This window comes from Onthophagus taurus, chromosome 6, assembly GCF_036711975.1.
Source record: "Onthophagus taurus isolate NC chromosome 6, IU_Otau_3.0, whole genome shotgun sequence".
In the NCBI taxonomy this organism is placed as follows: Eukaryota; Metazoa; Arthropoda; class Insecta; order Coleoptera; family Scarabaeidae; genus Onthophagus; species Onthophagus taurus.
Window position 1 is genome coordinate 3,185,976 of NC_091971.1, and position 22,565 is coordinate 3,208,540.

Here is a 22,565-nt window from a genome sequence, read left to right on the forward strand (position 1 = left end):
AATCCACTACGACTGAGGAGCGCATTACAAGTTACAGGACGGCCTTCCTTCAATCGCCTTCAAACTTCTCCCCTGTTGTCCCCGGGCGGCGTAAGGCCCTTAACGTCCAAAGGCTCGAGTCGCGCGCAAAACGAATCGTCTCACGACGTGATTAATTCGTCGTGTCAATATTGTAAATGCGTAAGATATATAACCTTTGCACTAAGAGTCTAGCGGCACCTTGGGGTCTACCGCAACCGCCGACCCTTCACTACCAGCTAAAACTACTGCCACCCACGAACGGAAGGCTGTTTACGAGGATTCCTGTTTAGTATGTGAAATGTGCAAGAAGCCTCGGGTGAACATTTGCCAACGTTGATCGCCCGTGCGTCCCCGTGGCCCCCTTTTCTAGCCGCCCCCGGCCTCGGTCGGACGATGACGACAAGGGGTTGATAATGGATATATTGTATCATCCGACGGGACGAGATGGACACTTGGACCGTAAATGCGTCGAATTATTAATGTGGTGCCACGGACATATCCTCAGGGGCGAAAACGAAGCTTCGAGACGAGCTTCTTGTGCGTATTGTCGGGACGGGAGTACGCCCCCTGTGGAGAACATCTCTCCCGCGGGCGATTTGTATGGAAATTTTTCGCGTTTTTTCCCCTTTTTGGACGGGCCGCCTCTTTCGAGATCATTACGTGTATTTCACGCGCGTTTTATGAGCGGAGCGTTTCATGTGCTGAATTTCTAAAGGTTTTCACCCAAATGTGATCAAAAAGTCAATAACGGATAAAACCACGGATCAACCTTTAACATAAAAAAAACCCAAAAATATATCTATCAATTTAATTCTACTTCCTAAAAGTTTTAACTTGTATTTTCTTATTCCAAATTTAAAACTTTATAAAAATAAAAGTTTGTTGATATTTAAAAACGGAAACATCAAACCTACAACCAGAAACATTCAGTCATGTTACAGTCTTGATTTGTAGGGAAATATATTTTTGTATTATATTACATTGTAAGTGAAATTCGCTGTATTATGAGAATTTATGAGTTAATCGATTTTATATTTTTATAATGATAGAAGCATAGTTCTTTTTTTTTATAATAGTTGTCAAGATAAATTTTTTAGGGTTTCTGTTGGTATTACCTAGGAACCTTACAAAATTTACGTTGTTTTCCTGATTTTTAGTAACTAAATAGTTGAGGTTAAAATACCAATACATTTTTAGATAAATACGATCTTAACGAAGTACATATTTATTGTACTAGCCTTTTTCAATTAAGTTTTCAACGTGATTTATACAAGTTGTTGAATAATTCTAGTACAACTAGTACAATTACATTATGCTGACAATGATAAAGAGCAAGTTGCAACACTTCAATATTATTCCACAGAACAAGATCATCGACGACATATCTTTTTGTATTTTGCTGCGAAACTGGCACGATCTTTTCCCAAAGATGAGCTTTTCTTTCGTGTTCATTAACATTTACATTATGTTCGATTAAAAATTGCAATAAAACACTTTTTCCTTTTAAAACACTAGGTACATATTTGCCAGATAAATTTTGCACTGCTGAAATTAGATTTTTGTTAACCCATTTGTAAAACATTTGGAAATTCGAAATTTGTGGTAATCTTTGTCAGTATTCTTGCTATGTATTAAAAAGTAACAAGCAATTTTCTAAAAAGCCACCTCTGTAACCTGCATGTAGTAGAGTAACCATGTCTCCTTCATTTTTTATTTGAATGTTAATCGAACGTTTATCATCGTCTTTTCTACGTAATTCAGAACCATTCTTATTCCTTCTTTTGACTTTTTGAATAAGGAAAGTTGAAATAAACGTCAATGTGACATATTAATTTCAAAACATGATAAAAAAAAATTCCCTGTTAATTTTGCCAACTTTACAGTAATTTGACAGGTATTATAGAAAAAAAACGAACTGTATATATACCTTATTTTAGTGTATATTTAATATAAGTTTCCGTAGTGTAGTGGTTATCACGTGTGCTTCACACGCACAAGGTCGCCGGTTCGAACCCGGCCGGAAACATTTTTATTTTTTTTTTAATTTATTTCTTTTTAAACTTTTTACCGATACATAATATATATAAAAAAGTATTCTAAAGTTTATCAAGATAAATAAAACCGAAAAAAATCAGGAACGCACGATTCAGGTCAGGTATAAGGCCAAATCAACGTCGCAAATTTTGGACGTTTAGGACTAACGAAGCCGCCTTTTTCCTTCCATTTTACCGGTGTTTCGTGCAACTGTCAACGGACGACTGTGCGTAGCCCATCATCAAGCACACACGGACGGCCATCACCTCCTTCTGCCCATCTACGCATGGAAAACGACACTGACTGGAATATTTTATCAAATCAACATTCCCCGAAGACTTTATACCATCACCGTTTTATTTTCCGGTTTGAATTCCCCAACAAAATAAATCCAAGCGAAAAAAAGAAATATTTTACTATTTATTCCAAAAAATAAATAATATAAGATCATTAATTATCATAACTTGCAGAATGTTGAACATCTCCAGACATCGTTGTTCGCGGAGTTTCAATAACCTCAGAACTAACGCTACTATCCAAAAAAATTGGAATTTTCCAAACTACCGCAACATTTTTTACCGTTAAAAACATTGGTTTACCAAGAAGACTTTTTGATCTTTGCCATTTTATATTATTTGATGATACTTCTGCACAATTTTGCATAATTCTATTTTTTACTTGACAATTTTAAAAAACATTCTATCAAAAAGTCAAAATATTTTTGTCAATGTATATCATCAAAGAATCTATTTAATGCATTAAATACAATACATGTTTATGTCATTGGCCTCGTTTCACGCAGTAATATAGACGGAAGAGACCAACCGCAACGAAAAACCCAATGCGTAAGGTCAGGGATAAGAATCCGTGTTATTCTGTGGAGGCCATTAGGAGGAACGAATGGAGGAGAGAGCTGGATCTTAATGCCGTACGGCTCGCGGGATCGGTCCCGGGAATAACGCAAGAGAAGGGAAAAGGGGGCTCACTTCGGCGTGTGCCTCCTTTCGTTCATTCGAAGAATCCGCTTACATATTCCGCGGAGGTTGCTTTAAGTGCTGCGTAAAGTGGTCGTAAGGTGGTTACTGATTAGGTCTTGGGACTCATTCTGAATCAACAACAAAGATCCCAAGTTAAAATATTCTAACATTAATATTTAAGTAGCCAAAGCCGTATTTCCATTAATTATTTAAAAAAGTTAAAGACAAAATGAGACATATTCTATCTTTTTTGTCGTGGTTTCGAAGGAACGAAGGTCTACCTTCATTATATCGGTAAGGGATTCCACGATCGTCGCCGATTTATGAATACAGCAGGCGTCTCAGGGACCCCTGACCCAAATATTTGCGCTTGTATCCTTTCCCTAGTTTTTCTTTTTATTTTTATTTCGTCAGGACGTAAACGCTTCGAGACGTGATCGTTCTTTGAATGGATTTTGTCGCCTTCATTCATTCTTACTTACACGTACAATTTGAATCTAACTTTTTGTTAGTAATCTATAATTTCTGATAATTCCAAAATAATCGCAATTATCTACTCAAAATCCATTTATTTCTTAAAATCACCGGGGTAAAACTTGAAAACCATCAATTAGTGAAGAGATTTAGTTCCAATTCTCCCTGTTATTATCTATGGGTGTCTAGGTACAGAAGATGGAGAGAGAAAAATCGAAGAGAATACCAGGAGAGAGGAGGCCTTAGGGCTGTTTTCTTCACTACATCCCCATACCAAAAAAAAAGAAGGAAGGTATTGGTGGGGTGTGGGGTGATCATAACGGGTTCTGCCACCACAAAAGAAACGTATGGACCCATTCGCCCGTAAACTGATGTTATCTATCTCCTAGACGGAAAGGTTCTCTTAAAAACGCGATTTTCGTCGGAAGAAAAAGAAGAAAGACAACCAAAAAGTAGAGAACTATGAATTCTCGACTCATTACAAGGCTAGTTCACATTGCGGAGCCAATTCATCTGTTCCCCATCTTTGTTCGTTTTATTTTCGTTTCTATTCTTTCTCATCCTAACCTGTTATAAACGTTCCATCTTTCTCTGTCCTATGAAACTGGCCTAACACGTCTTGTCTTCTCATCGATAAAGAATTTAAGATGTTTCTTAGGCGTGACGTTCTTCATCTCCCCTTGCGTCTTGTCTCTAACCCTCGGCCTCCTCATTAATAATGCATTTAATTTAGGCCTGAAATGTCTGCGTCGCTACGGATAAATAATTTCGTGTATCGCCCCGTTTAAATGCCGCCCTTTATCTATGGGTGTGTAAATTATTTTTCTTTAAAAATTAATGATATACAATAAAACCTCGATATAACAGATTAATGCAATATAAATATATAACAATGTAGCGTTGAATAACAACTATAACTAGAGCTAACAATAGCACTAGAACAAATACTAGACCTAGAACTAGAAACATTCGCGTTTAGCCGTGCGTCTCTTAAGACGGCTAAACCCAAATGATTCTAGTTTTAGGTCTAGTATTAGTTCTACTTTTAGTTCAATAGAAATATACAACAATAGCATTAAAACTAACACTCTTCTGTTCTTATTCTGTTCTTTATTCTGTGCTCTTTATTCTCAAATTTACTTGGCTTTATTTTGTTGAGGTTCCAATGGAAGAACAGGAGCTTCGGCTTCCTGAATTGGCGCCTTGTGGTTTGTACCAAAAAAGAATTATTCATGTTTAATTTTCTTTTTTTTCTGCAATTTGTATTTTGTTTTTGGTACAATAAAGTGTATTATTATTATTATTATTATTATTATAACACTAGACCTAAAACTAGAAACATTCGGGTTTAGCTGTACGTCCCTTAAGACGGCTAAACTCAAATGATTCTAGTTCTAGATATAGTGTTAGTTGTAATCTTTGATTATATATAATATGGATTGAGCTAACTGAATATATCTACTAACAAAAATGTTGCTCAAGGTGAATAGACGCAGATGGAAAGCGATAATGTGAAAGTGTAACAAAGATAGATATATTATATGTCAGTACGCTTCTATATCTATCTCACTTCTATCAGTACACCCATTATATGGCAGTACGCTTCTATGTCTATCTCGGTTCGATCACCTTGCTCAAGCTATCTCTCCAAATAAATCCAATCCATATTATATATAATCAAAGGTTGTAATGCTAGTGCTAGTTCTTTTTTAGCTGTTAGTCAGCGTTAGATTGTTGTACATCTATTTTTTATTGAAGTAAAACTAGAACTAACATTAGACCTAAACCCGAATTTTTCTAGTTCTAGGTCTAGTGTTAGTTCTAGTTTTAATTGTCATTCAGTGTTAGATTGTTGTCTATTTTTATTGAGCTAAAAGTTGAACTAACACTAGACCTAGAACTAGAAACATTCGGGTTTAGCCACACGTCTCTCAAGACGGCTAAATCCGAATGATTCTAGTTTTAGGTCTTGTGTTAGTTCTAGTGATAGCGCAAGTGTAAAACTAGAACTAACACTATACCTAGAACTAGAATCATTCGGGTTTAGCCGTCTTGAGATACGTGCGGCTAAACCCAAATGATTCTAATTCTAGGTATAGTGTTAGTTCTAGTTTTACACTTGCACTGCCACTAGAACTAACATTCGACCTAGACCTACAATTAGAAACATTTGAGAACTGTTTTGAGAAACGTACATTCGTAGTAAGTTTTTCTTTTTTATTTTTAAATAGTTTCTTATTATGTTATTATGAGTTGACCTTATGTTACATAATTAAAATTCTAATCGTTGGTTGTGGTCGAGTTTTTATTATACTTCGGCAGCCAAAACATATTGTTTTACAAGGACGTCTACAGTATGCGTTCTTAAAAATAAAATTTTTTTCGTTACATTAAAAAAAAAATGTTACAAAAAGTAGGTATATTTTTGCGTGTATATTTTAAGAATTCCCAGAACGGTATTACGACAATTATTTTTGTATCCCTTTTTCAAGAAAGTTTCCTTCCGCCCTTTCATAGTAAATATGGTTTCAAAGCAGGCACGTTTGCGTTGGTCTACGAAGAAGCCGAAAGCTACGTCGGCGAAACATCAAAGTATTCAAGGACGTCTGGAAATATTTATTACAGCCAATAGTTTTTATAACGGCAATAAACCGCATTTCTGGGGCAGACGGCGCGTTCGGACAAAGCTAAACGAGATGATTATAGTGCTAGGTTATGGATGAACCGCGGTCAGACTTAAGATCAAAGTTCGCGAGGACAAGTTTCGCCACTTCTCTAACAAAGGAAACATTTAATTGACTATTTATGCAAACAATATGCGTTCTCAAAACCGGCGGAATTCGCGTTTTATTTCACCGAACTCGCCCGTTCGATTCCATTAATTCCAATTTATTACTTTCTGTAAGTTTTAGCGATACATATTTATGGAAATAGCGAGATTAATGACCCTGTTTTTAATTTTTAACATTATCGAGTTTCCAGGAAAAAGTTTTTTTAAAAATAAAAAGTCATTTAAAAAGTGCAATTTGTACCTGAGTTATTTAGTCATTTTATTTTGAGATGAACAGGTAGAAAAAACTTCGAATAAGTTTCAAAGTTATTGGATGAGGCAGTTTGGAGATTACGAAATCTTTCACACAATAAATAAACCTTATTTACATAATTTTTATATTAAGGATAAATTAATTGATTTTATTACTAAATTTTATTACCTCAAATCATGATTTATTAATCTTTTGCAACTTTTCTATCCCTAAGCAAAATTTTTTTTTGAAATTGTATCTGATATAGATAGCTGGTCCAGATATTAAATATGCTACATGAAGTGATCGTTGTAAGCTATCGAGAGTTGTTGCATTGCTAAGGATTTGGGGTTTTGATTGGAGAACTTTACAAATTCTTCCAAAGCTTTGAACATTTTTAGAAACACCAGAAAATGTTTAGAAACTCCTGGACATCTTTCGAAATCTTTTACTTAAAAGTTCTCTGAATTTTCTTTTAGCTTGAAATTTCTGGACATTGTTGCCCAACCCAACCCAACCCAACTTTATAAATTCTTGCATATTATAATAGATGGTTGCTATGACCATATTCTTTCTGTTATCAAATACATATTACAAATTTTGACTTACTATACAGGGTGATTTATTAGCGCACCATCAAACTTTGATAAACTTTGATGATAGCTAATCCAATTACCAAAAAAAAAATGTTAATGAAGATATGTCATATTTCAATTATTTACCTAGTAAATTGATGTTAAATATTCCACCCCAAACATTGATGCTGAAACGTTGTTGAAATTTCCTTGGTCTAATCGCATGCGGATTTTGTAATGTATCAAAATTATGTTATACCATCTCGTGTAAAATATGATTCATCTGTCCAGAGAACATTTGAAATGAAGTCATTATTTTGGGCATATTGCTGTAATAACCATTCACAAAATGCTAACCGTTGCTGATTATCTCCTGACTGTAGAGCTTGAACCAAGGTCTATAGAACATAAGGTTACCCAATACCGATTCTCCTCCTCTGAGAGGCAAGGTGGGTCAGTGACGTAGCTGGTTCTATGAACAACACAACACGATGCGAGGTTTAAATATTTTATATAGACTGTACCACAGTATAGGCATGTATAGGCTATCTTTTACTCTGGCTGTATCGAACCAGTGACGTCAATCTGCGGGGTAATAATCGATACTACAGAGGCATAGGGAATTAGGTAACCTTATGTTCTACAGACCTTGAGCTTGAACATTCTGTTTACTATACGGATGAAGGACTTCGCGGTTCAATACGCGCCATGGAAAATTTTGACTTACATGTATGTTATGTGCTAATCTTCGAGTGCTGATGGAAGGATTATCAATGACAGCATTAATTAGAGCTTCTTCGTCCTCTACATTAACTACATGCGATCGAATAGCTTTTGCTGGGGCAGGATTATCTGTTTCTCGAAGTCTTCTGAAAGAATCGCTAAAAACTGAATAATATGGCAAATGACGCTGTGGAAATCTTCCTTGATATTCTTGTATTGATTAGCGAGCATTTCTATTGCAAAAACCATACACGAAAATTATATCAACATACTCTTCAGTGCTATAAGCATACATTTTGAGTTTCTTCTTGTATGTAATAATTAAACCATAAAGCAAACCGCCAAATTACAATGACAACTTTGTTTTTGTTGAATGTTTGATTTTACTGGCTATTAATAAATTCGCTGCAGAAAACTTTAAAGTGTTATAATTTCGTAAATAATTGAAATATTATTAGGATTAGCTATCATATGTTAAAGTTTGATGGTGAGGTAATAAATCACCCTGTATATAAAACAATTTTGAACATCTTTCAGTACTTATTGACTTACAAAATTTCCATGTTCTTTGACTTTTAAGTATTGCAATAAGTAATTTTAAGTTTAAGTATTGATCACTGTCCAAAATTCATTCCTATGTTTAAAAGTTGCATTGTCAACTAATGCATTAAAAAAGTCTTCAAAAACTCAAAAGGTAGCGGTAAAACAAGGTAGCTAAAATATTGATGATTATTAAATTCTAGCATCAATTTGTTTGGCCCAATGAATACGTGATAGTTCTGATGTGTTTATTGCTATCTTTAAAAATCCTGAGATATCTTTGGAGTAATTTTTGGAAATTCTGTAGAATTTCTGGAAACTGTCCCATTAAAGTTGAATCCCTTTTTTATATAGCTTTTTTTTAATTGTTACATTAGTTTTAAGTATTTGAAATAGACTAAAAAGAATTAGCAAAATAGCCAAAAAAGAGAATGTAATTATAGTTTTATTGATATAAAATATTGTCTAAATTTTGTTAGTTTTAAAACTTTTGATTCTTGTTTGAAAGTTTGGTTTGGAGCTGGTCCGCGCAGAATTTAAAATAGACAATGTTTGGCCTGGTGACCTTGGACGACGCAGCATCCGAACTTGAGATCGCCCCAGGATGCAATTAATGCATGCAGACGTGGTCGGGCGGGCGGCGCGGTGCGACCGAGAGCTGTGGCCAAAAGAAAAAACACCGAAATAGGTTCATCAGGGTTTATTTGATCGCCGAAAACGCGAGGGATCTCACCTTGAACGTGCGCCTGGATTAATGGACTCTATAAACTGCATTTTTGCCTTCTTCCCTCTGCCCTCTACCACCAGTTCCACCTCTCCCCTCGCCGTCGCCGTACCATGCTGCTGTTCTTGTCGCGACGGCTCGACCCAGAAGAACAAAGAATCGCGAACGTTACCGCGACCACTTGCGTACTACACTATACATATACAACCCAGAGTGTCCACTTATTTTCTTTTATAAAATCCTCGTACATTCTTAAATGTCTTTATATGTGTTTATCTAAAAGGTTTAATTATAATAGGAATATAATGTTAGGTTTAAAAATGTTTTTCTGATTGTGGTTTTGATGTTTCTGCAGAAAATGACAATTATCATTCTCGACTCCTTAACGACCTCCCGAATGGGTTAATTCATACTTACGAAACAACATCGCATTTCTCATTGTCAAAAGCTATATGGCGTCTGCTACGATTAGCGCTTAAATGAGAAAATAACTTTACGTTTTGTTCGCGAAAAACAAAGGAAACATAATGAAGTAATGATGCAGACCGACGACGGACGTCGGGTTTCTTGATTGTGAGACGAAGAGAAACAATCTATCGTCGACAAAGAGAAACAATCCACTCCGGGCCAGAAACTAATTTCAATCAAAAAATAGGATGACGCAAGCCGGAGGAGTGTAACATGCAACGATTTTCTCGTTGTCGTGAATTCTTTTTTTTTGCTCGTTCGCGTCGTTCTTTTTTGCCTTTTTCGATATTCTCGTTTTTTTCGGTCGTTTTTTTTTCTGTTCTTCTCGCGGAGGAGTGGAATCGAGTGTTGTGCAAGGGCAAAAGTACGTTTACCTCGCGGCGAGTGTTTTGCACACGTAATTAACAACAATAAACGCCGACATTTAATCATTTCGTCTTACGTCTTGTCGTTTGAGCTGTTGCTTGTCGTGTTAAAATAACTTTTCTCTTACTCTTTGTCCAAGTTCAATGTCGGCTGCGTTCACTTTTGCACTCTCTGCACTACGTACATATGTACGTAACGTTCATTATTTATTTGCGATTCTCGTAGACGCTTTTGTGATGCTATTTTTGCATTCTTTCGGTGCATTCACCCGGATTTCAAATAATGACTAATGAATGTCGGCGAAGGTAAACGCCTTTTTTGTCTGTCGAGATTTTATGTAGACATTAAACTTTATAACGATATAACTTTATTGTTGATGGTTTAAATAAAAGCGTCAAAATTAATGGTGCAGAAAGAATTTTTTTTAATAATAAAAGTAAAGAGGCATAATAAAACAAAACAAGAATTTAATTTAATTAACTATATTTTAATGTAATGGAAACCATTAAATAATAAAGTTTATTTTTCCAGAAGATGGAAAAGAAAGACAAGGTGCATTATTTTGCCAAAGATGATCAGCAATATTGCAGAAAAACGATATTAGAACTTTACAATTTTTATCCTAGATCTAAAACTACTCTATATTTATATGCTCCTGATTGAGAAAAATAGATCAGAGCCTTTGTTGGATTGGGTTGGGTTGGGTTGGGTTACGTTGGGTTGGGATGAAATTTGTTGCAGAATTGGGGGGCAAAAATAAACGGATATAAGGAGGAGAAAAAACCGTATTAGTTATTCAAGATAAATAAGATGGCAAAATGTTTTAAAATGATTATATTTGCTTTGAATGATTTGATAATTAGAATTTTTAGAATCATTTGATAGTCGTAGAGATAGATACAAATTTGGAAACAATATTCAGTTGCTACGTCATACCAAGATAAGATACTTTTTCTTAAAAAAATATTAACAGAATATTTGATTTAGATTCTAAATACTCAATATAAATCCCATTTCTTCATAAATTTCCAAATAACTTGTTCATAGATAAAAATGAAACTTTAATAAAATTATTGTGATGAAGACTTACAGAGTTTACCCAATTAGAGTTGAGTGAATTCGGGCTAAAAATAAAAAGTGAATACTCATCACTTAGGAAAAAACCGTTGGCATTCCTAATTCCATTTACGACTACCTACCTCTGTAAAACTTTATTTTCTGCAATGATAATAATGAAGAGTAAACTTCGAAATAAATCGATCCTGGACCCAAATTTTCGTCTAAAATTAGTTACGCTTGTCCACCACACTGATCCATCATACTTATTTATTTACTGACTTATGATGTTTTATTGTATTTGTAATATTACTGTTTAAATTTGAGAATTTGTATTTATTTGTTCTTAAATCAAAACTGAAATAGGAATTTTCATTGTTCAGAGTGATGTGGACTATTTTGCATAAATGTTGACAATATATTGATGCATAAACTGTGGGGTAATTCTACACACGTCATTAAACCAAATACAATACTCAACGTGTTTGTTGTAATTGGCATGAGTGTGTTAATTTATAGGGATGAACCTTATTCCTGTCATTGCAACAGTGTTTCATGACATGTTTCCGTTACAAATATCGGGTTCAAACTAACGTTTACCTCTCCGATACTCTTTGTTATTTAAATGGATAAAGTGTCCTTAAAAAATAATGAACAAAAGTCTGGAATCGACTAATTTTCTCGTAAACGAGTAAGCTAGATTTATATAAAATTTATGAAATGTCTGTATTGGGATAAATTAACCCATTTAGTCCCACGCTGCTTTATATTTAAAAAAATCGGTTTTTTATAATTTTCCTTGAGATAAGATGGAATGAAAAGTATAAAAATGTACACAGGCGTTTGAAAAAAAAATTGTGTTATGACTCATAACACAATATCTCACATAATCTCATAACTTATGAGATATGAGTTGGTGCAAAAATGCACCACTGGTAAGATAAACGAACAACAACACAAAAATATGTTGATTATCATTTATTAACTAAGTAATAAATTAGTCACACATAAATAATAATAGTGATACAACATAATACTAACAAATACCAACTTTAGTATGAAGTGTAATATAAAAAATATTCATACTAAAATTGGTGCAAAAACTCACCAAATCATCGAATAAATGCGTCTAAACTTGTTTCTGATAATACGAAATCATCATACATCCTAATGGTGTGTCTTTGCACCATCAATGTTTCAAGTCGTATTTTAAGAATTCATATTTTTATTTCGCCATTCAAGAATTTTAAGAATTTTGTGTCCACAAAAAAAAAGAAATAGTTTTATTTCCATTGTATATTTTGAACAGAAACATTCAATAGAAAAGAATTGATGCAAATATGGTTTAAATAGCAAAAATTATGAAATATTTTGATATATATAGCCTAACAAACTTATAGTTATCGTACAAACAGCCAGCACCTTCAAATCTGGAAATATATGGCTGTAATAGTGTATTAAAAAACTAGTTTCGTAAGACACGCTTGAAATGCACGAATTCAAGTTGAAAAACGAGTGGTGCAGCCACGAGTTTTTTAATGAATGAGTGCTTTAAATCTTACGAAACGTGTTTTTTATGCTATTTTTCTTAACAAATTAAATAAATTTTGACCATGTAGGGAAATAGGTATGTAACAGTTGGTAACACCATGACACTTGAAAGTAGAAATTTGAATTGACAATTAGAAAGTGTCAAAACACAAAATATATTCACCTGAAAGAAATGTTTCATGTACACCTCCCAAAATAAGAGAAATGCTCAATGTCCTCATCATTATGGACCTTGTATTCGATGCTTAGAATGTGTTTAAATATCCATAGACAAAAATTGTCACATTGACAACTAGAAAAATTAATGAGCCAATGTCACCAACTTGAACTGGTTCCATAAAATGTTACTAAAATCTCATTACAGCATCGGATGCTGTAAGGAGTCTCATTACAGCACCCGTTTGAGTACTGTAATAGCTTTCATTACCGTAGCGATTACAAAAAATAATTTAACACACCAGTGGGACTAAATGGGTTAATTAACATTTATGCCAAAATGAGTTTGGTAATGTTCCAGTTTTCGATTTACCAAGTTTATTTATTTTTTATTGCATTGTCAGCATGGTATGATTTATTGCTCTCGTTTACCTTATATGGTACTCTGTATTTGGATGTTGTAACTCTATATCTTGTGGAACAAACTATTTCTTAAGGTTAGGAAAGTAGTCTTTATGATTTGAATTTACTGTATTTCTAAGAATATTGTATTTTTTCTTCGAAAGGCCTTTAAAATCTGGAATCTAGAAATCCCAAAATAGGCATATTCCAAACAGTGTACAACTTTGGTTGTTCATGGAGAAATAAATTTCGCCTCACAATCTTCTTTTTGGCACCGATCCTTTATTTTAACCAAGAATATTAAAAATATTTCGTGGAGTTTACATTTCAGTTGAGTAATCGATGAATCACGATTTTTGGAGAATCATGGAGGAATGTAATAGAACTAATTTTTTGAAGGGTCCAATAATGAAATAGTATACAGGGTTATACATTTGGGTTTATTTAATAGTTTTAGAATGTAATTGTATGCTAATATTTGTTATCAAATTTATTTGAAGTGGTAAAGTAACAAAAATCTAGGAGTTCCCAGAATTGTTGGTCGTCGCCACCTTAGCAAAGAAATTCTTATCTTCACCTCCCTTTTAACATCAAGCACGATAACGATCTTCCTCAACTTTCATTCCATATTAAAAAGAAAATAAGAAAACGAACAGCCGAAAAACAACTTTCCGGAGGTTTATGTTGTTTTAACCGGATTTTGGTCGGCATTAAAAACGTGCCCGGTATCGAAATAAGTTCCGCTCTAATTTAAAACATTCGTCGAGTGAACGGTAGGGGGGTAAATTCCCAAATTTCACGCATCTATTCCGCACATCTCTCCGTCTCTCTCTGGGGCTCTTTCGCGTGTAGCGTTCATTCCTTCGCACGCATACAGACGCACGAGAAAACACGATAATCCAAGGGAACGGGGCCTTGTTCAAAAATGCAGCATCTAGCACCTCCGCTCACGTCTCCCCTCCTCTTAACAGAAGACGATCGGCCACTCGCTATTGGTCGGCACTCGGACAGGCGGACTCTCCGTCTCAAAACACGCACCTAACTGTGGACTCCCGAAATTCTGAGGAGGACCAGAGCCAGTCGATTCTTAGCCTCCAAGTGTTGTGTTGCTTGCTGTACTTGCACGACTTGCGTTTTTTTTAGAAAGATATTCTAGTGATTGCAAAAATTAACCGGCACAATTCCCTATAAAATCTGGTCGCTTCGAAACGACGAAAATTCTAAAAAGTGAATGATCGTTATTATTTGTTTTTCAATGTACGAAAACAAATCGGGAATAATGGGCTAAACGCGGAGAACACGCGAGGACTTTTTTATTTTCTTTTGAGTTGGACCGAGTGACACTTTTATTTTGTGATGGCCAGTAACAACGTGCAACACTATCAACAACCAGGACAACAACAACAAGCCAGCTCGACACCGTACCAATGCAAAGAATGCGGACTTTACTTGAACTCTGCGGAATCCCTCGAAGTCCACCTTCAGTACCATAAGGAAAATCTACTCAACAAGTGGGCCAATCAAGCTGCCGCGCCACCCGTTGAGGAAACAAACAACAACACGAAAATCAAACGTGAGTTTTTACCAAATAATCCAGATAGTTCCGATTCTACTATGAAGAATACTTCCGAATACGGAAATGGATCCCCGGTCGAAAATAATCCCAATTTCGGTCAACCACCAACACCACAAAGTTACCACAGCGCCGGTTCGTCGCCTTACCAAAACCCCGAGAATTCTTCATTTTCTCCCGGCTTTCAAAATTACCAAATCAAGCAAGAACAAATTTCCCCCCAACATTACCCATCATCAACAGTACCACCTCCGCAACAACAGCAACAACCACATTTTTATTCTGATTCTTTCTTTAATTTAGATTCCCAATCAAATATGCCATATAATCAAGAGTATTCTAATAAAATGACATCGCAAAACTCATTTCGTTACCACCCCTATCAATACGATCGATCAAACTCTCAATCTTCGCAAGTCTCGTCATCGAGTCCCGTTTATCTCGCACAACCCACACCATCACCAAGTCCGAAACAATGCGATAAATGCGGATACGTTTGCGAGTCGGCCGCACAACTTTCCGAACATATAAACGTTACCCATCCGCCAACGCCGGCTAATCACCACGGAAATTACCAAAACTATAATATGTTTGCCGGGTGCGATATCATCAAAACCGAGGGAGAACAACAAAGCGAAATTTTAGATCTTGATTCCCATAAAGTTCACCAAGTTTTCACGGAAGAAGAAAAGAGGCAAAACGCTGAAATGATTAGTCAAAACCCGCATTCCGTATCTGCCATGTTAAATCAATGGTCACCCGAACATCAAAATTCGCAACCAAAAATGTTCGGGCAAGACGCTAGAATGTATATGCCCCCAGAAAAGGGGATATTCCCCAACGGTATGATCGATCAAAAATTATTTCAATCAAGTCAATCACAAAGCGATTTTATTCCAAACGGCTTAACCGCCGATAGTGGGATGAACCCCGGATACAGAGCTTTTGATATACCGCCTCAAGCGCCGAATCCCGGGATAATACCTGGAAATCAACCCGGTCCTCCGCAATCAACACCAACGCCCACAAAAAGCGCTACGTGGAAATCGAATGAAGCAAGAAGGCCAAAAACGTATAATTGCACAGCTTGCAATAAATGGTTTACGAGTTCAGGGCATTTAAAACGACATTATAACACGACGTTACATAAAAACGCCGTTAAATCAAGTGGCCAACCCGATCCTGCGACTTTGCCAATTAGCACCCATCACCATCCGGCTAGAGGGGATCAAAATAATCGGGGAGATGATCAATCGTCGAATAGTCCAAGGGAAGAATCACGAACAGAACAGGAACAAGTACAAAATTTTGATCGCACACCGATGATGCAGCAATCACCCGCTGGTCCTTACGATCGCCCTCCAGGGCCAAACGTGCATCATCCGATTGGTTTGCATCACCCAACCGGCCTACCAAATTTGTCGGGGAGTCCCCCAAACGGGGAGGCAGGCCCCTCAGTTATCGATTCGAGGGGCCTGCTATCACTCAACACTATGGGCAATACCAGCAACCCACTAACCAGCACCAGCAACAGTGGTTTCCTGCCCCCTATGGTGATGCCAATGGAAGCCACCCAATACCAGATGTACCCAAACGGGGATGCCCCCCACGTTTCGCCAGTTATTATCACCAACAACCACAATACTACTGGTGAAGATCACGTCCAAGAATACCACGCCCATTTAACTGATATCAGTACTTCTACTGTGGAAGAGGGCCAACCTTTGCCCAGTTTCTCGCAAATTCAAGGGCACAGATACGGCCACATGGGCAATTATCAAGCGGACGTGGGGGGCACGGGGTCGGTAACGGCCCCTTACTCGTACTACAGCAACTCATTTAACCACACGAAAAGGTACAACCAACAAAATAACTCTTCAAAACTTTCAGTACTTACACCGGCAGATCCGACATCGATAGAAGGCGATATGTATCCACTAGCGCCTATTAATAATAATAATTTAATAGTAGCAACCGATGGACAATTAAGGCCTGAAGTTAAATACGAAATGTCAAATTTTCCACCTGAATCTGCTCGTACCAGTGGAGAAATGGAAGAGAACAACCCACAGATAACATCCACGTCGAACATCGTCAAACCACAGCCGTTACACAAATGCTTTGATTGCGATAAGGTTTTTAATAAATCTTGTTATTTAACACAACATAACAAAACTTTTCACAGCGGCGACAAACCGTTCAAATGTGCCAGATGCGGGAAAAGATTTTCCTGCGAACAACAGCACATGGAGCATCAGAGCAAACACGCGGGAGACAAACCTCATAAGTGCGACCAATGTCCAAAACAGTTCAATCACAAAACCGACCTGCGAAGACACATGTGCCTTCACACCGGTCAAAAACCCTTCGTGTGCGAGCTATGCGGAAAGGGATTTATCAGGAAAGATCATATGGTGAAGCACGGCGAAACTCATCTTAAGAAACCACATTCCAAATCAGGTTCCGCAACCAGTGCTATTTCCGTTGCGGACCAATAACTAAAAGAAATATGAAAGTTTTTTATTATGAAGTTTGTCTTTGTGTGCATGTCGATTTGAATAACCATAAAATAAGTAAATATTATTCAAAGCGGCATCCTGGCGTCGTTTACTCAGATGTTCTGTTATTTTTGTTGTATATAGTTACTTTTTTTAAGTATTTTTTTATTGTAATCGACAAGTTAATTGCTCAAAGATTATTAATTTATACATAAATATGTAGATCAGAACAGTTGGGTTAATTTTCTATGACGCAGTTTATTCAACACATTTTTTTGTTACTATATTGCCACTGTGATTGTTCATATTATATAATTATAATTAATTATTATGTAATTATTAAATGTTAATTATTAAAAATGAATTATTAAAAATTAGTTATTAATTATTAAACATTCCGTGTGATTTCGATCATATTATTGTATTACAATTTTATTCCAGTATAAACGAGGTCATTGAAAATTAACCATTCTGTAATAATGTATATTTTTAAAAAAAAAGAGCAATATACGAAAACAATAGGAAATAAGTGGTAGTGACGAGGAAATACTTAAGCAAGAGAATAAAAAATATTACTACTAATATGAACAAAACAGAAATACCTCAGTCTTCTCAGTTATTTTAGATTTATAAATACTATAATATTAATATTTATATCAGATTATATTAATAATTAATACTATATCAATTTTGTGTACAAATGAAGTTAGAAAGAGAACTGACGTTGTATATTGAATCAGATTCAGATGAGAAAAAAAATAACATATAAAATAAAAAAAGATTTTAGCTAGTGAATGTAAAAGTGGTTATGCGTTTGCGTACCATAAATCAATTTTAATAATGTATTAACGCAATAAATAACCTGTACAACGCAGACAATTTTTGATATTTAATTGATGGACGAGGACGTTTGAATGATTCATTTTCTAGACAAGTATATTTTTCCGATACCGTAACTACCTCAGTTTTTCAATATGAATCTCAAAACTAAATAATACAGTGCCAATCAGTGAACACACAATAAAATTAGTGTCTATCTTCGTGCCAAAACCGTCCCCCGATCAAATCGAAATCGAAAATCAACGAAACGCACTCAAATTTACTTTCGTTTCGTTGATTTTCCAAATAACCGTTTGAATCTAGGGGGCACTGTTGTGTATTTAAATTCAATTTCGTTTTATTATTAGTGCAATTATTATCTAGAACGGTTTTTATTCGACGCTGTGATCGTTTATTACTATTTCTTTCTGTATTCGAAAAAACAGGATGATATAAGACGAGTGCTCGATAATTGTATTGTTGTTGTTCCTAAGTTCAGTCGAAAGAGTGCGAATTCGAGTGAACATTTGTAAGTTACACACGACCCCTGTTAGCGTTGTTGTCAGATGCATTCCAGGTTCTAGATAATTGTGTATCATTTGTTAAGACTGAATATTTATTCCGTCATTTTTTTAATCTGTACATATGATTTCTCTAATTTGCATTTTCGGATAATGTGTTTATATCAAATTAATATGTTAAATAAATTAAATATTGATTATAATTGAGTTACATTTTTATTTATTTCTTTTTATTGTCTCCTTATGAAATTAATTAAAAAGGGTAAGTATGGTGAAATGCGTTAAATAAGGTAAGTTAATAAATCAATAAAGAATCAGTTCAACTATCCCGTAATCGTAATTTTCGATAGGAACTTCCAAGAAGAAAAAAACTTAATTGATTTTAGGTTTGCATTGTTCCCAGGGGTCTAAAGCACCTCCGCGTGCCACCTGTTTCAGCTCATTACGGCATTTCCGGTGATAAATCAACCCACCTTTTGATTTTGTGGAACCAGTTACAGCAACCCTCGTAACGCTTTCACTGCAATTTTTCAATATTTCAAATTACAAATAAATTTTTTTTATTTATTTTTTGTTATGTTCAAATATTTTGAAACGGTTTATTGACTACGAACACAATTTTATTGCTATGAGAGGTAAGAAACAATTCCTAGAAATATCTCTTTTAACCTTCAAAAGGTGTCGGTTGTTTTAATGTTATTGAATGAAAGTGGTGTTTACGACCCTTCAGAGTAACGAACCCCAGTAAATGGTCTATTTCCGCCCCGTTACTCAGGTGTAAATAACATTCATAACTTTAGTTATTCTTCTATTTGGTTTTAAAGGCTTCAACCTTTTCGACAAAACTTTCTTTTTAATTGCTTTTATTTTTTTCATCCAATCATAACAAATAATTTAACAAAATCTCATCAAATAACCAGTTCAAAATTTAAATTAAATAATTATTAATCTTTAAATGTGAGATTATGGGAAAGTACAAATAGAAATTAAAAAATCATATCTGACGAACGAATTGAGATATGACGATGTAATAAAATGCATGTTAAAGCTTATTTATTAGAGATTTAGTGTGCCATAAATAATTTCTTATTTTCCATAAACCTCGTTGTTATGATTGCTTAAACTCAACTTTACATATTTTTTAAAAATAGAAATTTAAAAAATCATATCTCAAGAACAAATTGAGATATCATGATGAAAAAATAAACATTTTAAAGCATATTTATTACAGATTTAGTGTACCATAAATAATTTCTTATTTTCCATAAACCTCGTTGCTATGATTTTTTAAATCAAATTCTGCACATTTTTCTATTATACACTGTCAAAAGAGAATTTTAAAAATCATATCTCAAAACCGAATTGAGATATAATGATGGAATAAAAAGCATATTAAACTATACAAAAAGTTCACTTTTTTATAGTAAAAAACCGCTTTTAGAAATATCTTTACGTTTCTCAAATATCAATTTTTAAAACCATTCGTTTTATATTTTATAAAGTGTTAATCTAAAAAATCATAAAAAATCGATTTCTTAAGATATCGTTTTGCAATTCTCAGAAAATATAGAAAAATGTCTCAGCTTTTTGATGAAAGAAACCGCTTCTTAAAATATCTTCAAGATTTTGAGATATGAATTATTAATCACTCATGTATTTGATTTTTCATAATTAATCTTATTTCCTTTAAAAAAATTGATTTCTTAAGATATAGATTTACGACTCTCAGAGATTATACAAAAAAGTGTCGGCTTTTTGATGAAAGAAACCGCTTCTCGAAATATCTTTAACATTTTGAGATATTAATTTTTAAAAACCTTTAATTTTTTACTTCTAAAAGAAATCTTAAATTCTCTAATCTAAAAAATCATAAAAAATCGATTTCTTAAGATATCGTTTTGCAATTCTCAGAAAATATATAAAAATGTCTCAGCTTTTTGATGAAAGAAACCGCTTTTCAAAATATCTTCAAGATTTTGAGATATCAATTAATAAAATCATTAATGTATTTGATTTTTCATAATTAATCTTATTTCCTTTAAAAAAATTGATTTCTTAAGATATAGATTTACGACTCTCAGAGATTATACAAAAAAGTGTCGGCTTTCTGATGAAAGAAACCGCTTCTCAAAATATCTTTAAGATTTTGAGAAATTAATTTTTCAAAACCTTTCATTTTTTACTTCTAAAAGAAATCTTAAATTCTCTAATCTAAAAAATCATAAAAAATCGGTTTCTTAAGATATCGTTTTGCAATTCTCAGAAAATATACAAAAATGTCTCAGCTTTTTGATGAAAGAAACCGCTTCTTAAAATATCTTCAAGATTTTGAGATATCACTTATTAAAATCATTAATGTATTTGATTTTTCATAATTAATCTTATTTTCTTTAAAAAAAAATGATTTCTTAAGATATAGATTTACGACTCTCAGAGATTATACAAAAAAGTGTCGGCTTTCTGATGAAAGAAACCGCTTCTCAAAATATCTTTAAGATTTTGAGAAATTAATTTTTCAAAACCTTTCATTTTTTACTTCTAAAAGAAATCTTAAATTCTCTAATCTAAAAAATCATAAAAAATCGATTTCTTAAGATATCGTTTTGCAATTCTCAGAAAATATACAAAAATGTCTCAGCTTTTTGATGAGAGAAACCGCTTCTTAAAATATCTTCAAGATTTTGAGATATCACTTATTAAAATCATTAATGTATTTGATTTTTCATAATTAATCTTATTTTCTTTAAAAAAATTGATTTCTTAAGATATAGATTTACGCCTCAGAGATTATACAAAAAAGTGTCGGCTTTCTGATGAAAGAAACCGCTTCTCAAAATATCTTTAAGATTTTGAGAAATTAATTTTTAAAAACCTTTCATTTTTTACTTCTAAACGAAATCTTAAATTCTCTAATCTAAAAAATCATAAAAAATCGATTTCTTAAGATATCGTTTTGCAATTCTCAGAAAATATAGAAAAATGTCTCAGCTTTTTGATGAAAGAAACCGCTTCTTAAAATATCTTCAAGATTTTGAGATATGAATTATTAATCACTCATGTATTTGATTTTTCATAATTAATCTTATTTCCTTTAAAAAAATTGATTTCTTAAGATATAGATTTACGACTCTCAGAGATTATACAAAAAAGTGTCGGCTTTTTGATGAAAGAAACCGCTTCTCGAAATATCTTTAACATTTTGAGATATTAATTTTTAAAAACCTTTAATTTTTTACTTCTAAAAGAAATCTTAAATTCTCTAATCTAAAAAATCATAAAAAATCGATTTCTTAAGATATCGTTTTGCAATTCTCAGAAAATATAGAAAAATGTCTCAGCTTTTTGATGAAAGAACCCGCTTCTTAAAATATCTTCAAGATTTTGAGATATGAATTATTAATCACTCATGTATTTGATTTTTCATAATTAATCTTATTTCCTTTAAAAAAATTGATTTTTTAAGATATAGATTTACGACTCTCAGAGATTATACAAAAAAGTGTCGGCTTTCTGATGAAAGAAACCGCTTCTCAAAATATCTTTAAGATTTTGAGAAATTAATTTTTCAAAACCTTTCATTTTTTACTTCTAAAAGAAATCTTAAATTCTCTAATCTAAAAAATCATAAAAAATCGATTTCTTAAGATATCATTTTGCAATTCTCAGAAAGTATATAAAAATATCTCAGCTTTTTGACGAAAGAAACCGCTTCTTAAAATATCTTCAAGATTTTGAGATATCAATTAATAAATTCATTAATATATTTGACTTTTTATAATTAATCTTCGATCCTTTAAAAAATTGTAAAAAATGGATTTCTTAAGATATAGATTTAAAACTCTCATATATTATACAAAAATGTCTCAGCTTTTTCACCAAAGAAACCGCGCAAAAAATTCTTTTCGGAGATATCTTCTTTTGGCAACTCGAGGGATTATAAATTTCCACTCCAATCTAAAATTTAATCAAGGTAATGAATGCGAAATCATAAAAAAAGACCCAGGTACACAAGTTGCTAAAACCACTTGTCCCCCTTAATAAAACACATCATAACCACATGTATG

At 33.7% G+C, this 22,565-nt stretch overlaps 1 protein-coding gene, 1 long non-coding RNA gene and 1 other non-coding gene across 4 annotated transcripts; 2 read left to right on the forward strand and 1 right to left on the reverse strand.

The window, feature by feature from the left end:
• The first annotated feature begins 1,974 nt into the window (after positions 1–1,974).
• On the forward strand, positions 1,975–2,047 carry TRNAV-CAC (transfer RNA valine (anticodon CAC)). The gene has a single exon. It is a non-coding gene; the product is annotated as a tRNA-Val (tRNA).
• Positions 2,048–8,794: 6,747 nt separating this feature from the next.
• On the reverse strand, positions 8,795–10,145 carry LOC111423372 (uncharacterized). Its single transcript, XR_002707463.2, has 3 exons — positions 9,509–10,145; positions 9,101–9,440; positions 8,795–9,025 (listed from the first exon to the last, which is right to left on the reverse strand). It is a non-coding gene; the product is annotated as an uncharacterized lncRNA (long non-coding RNA).
• Positions 10,146–14,144: 3,999 nt separating this feature from the next.
• Positions 14,145–18,704, forward strand: LOC111424733 (zinc finger protein zelda). 2 transcript variants are annotated; one of them, XM_023058386.2, is made up of 2 exons: positions 14,145–14,663; positions 14,967–18,704. In XM_023058386.2, the coding sequence occupies exons 1-2, from the start codon at positions 14,447–14,449 to the stop codon at positions 17,159–17,161; spliced, it is 2,412 nt and encodes an 803-aa protein (XP_022914154.1). In that variant the 5' UTR covers positions 14,145–14,446; the 3' UTR covers positions 17,162–18,704. The 2 variants fall into 2 exon arrangements, with proteins under 2 accessions (XP_022914154.1, XP_071052495.1); XM_071196394.1 differs by having other exon boundaries at positions 14,145–18,704.
• The last annotated feature ends 3,861 nt before the right edge of the window (positions 18,705–22,565 follow it).

Coding starts and splice junctions, on each gene's coding strand:
- LOC111424733 (XM_071196394.1), top strand. CDS start 14,447: ATGGCCAGTAACAACGTGCAACACTATCAACAACCAGGACAACAACAA.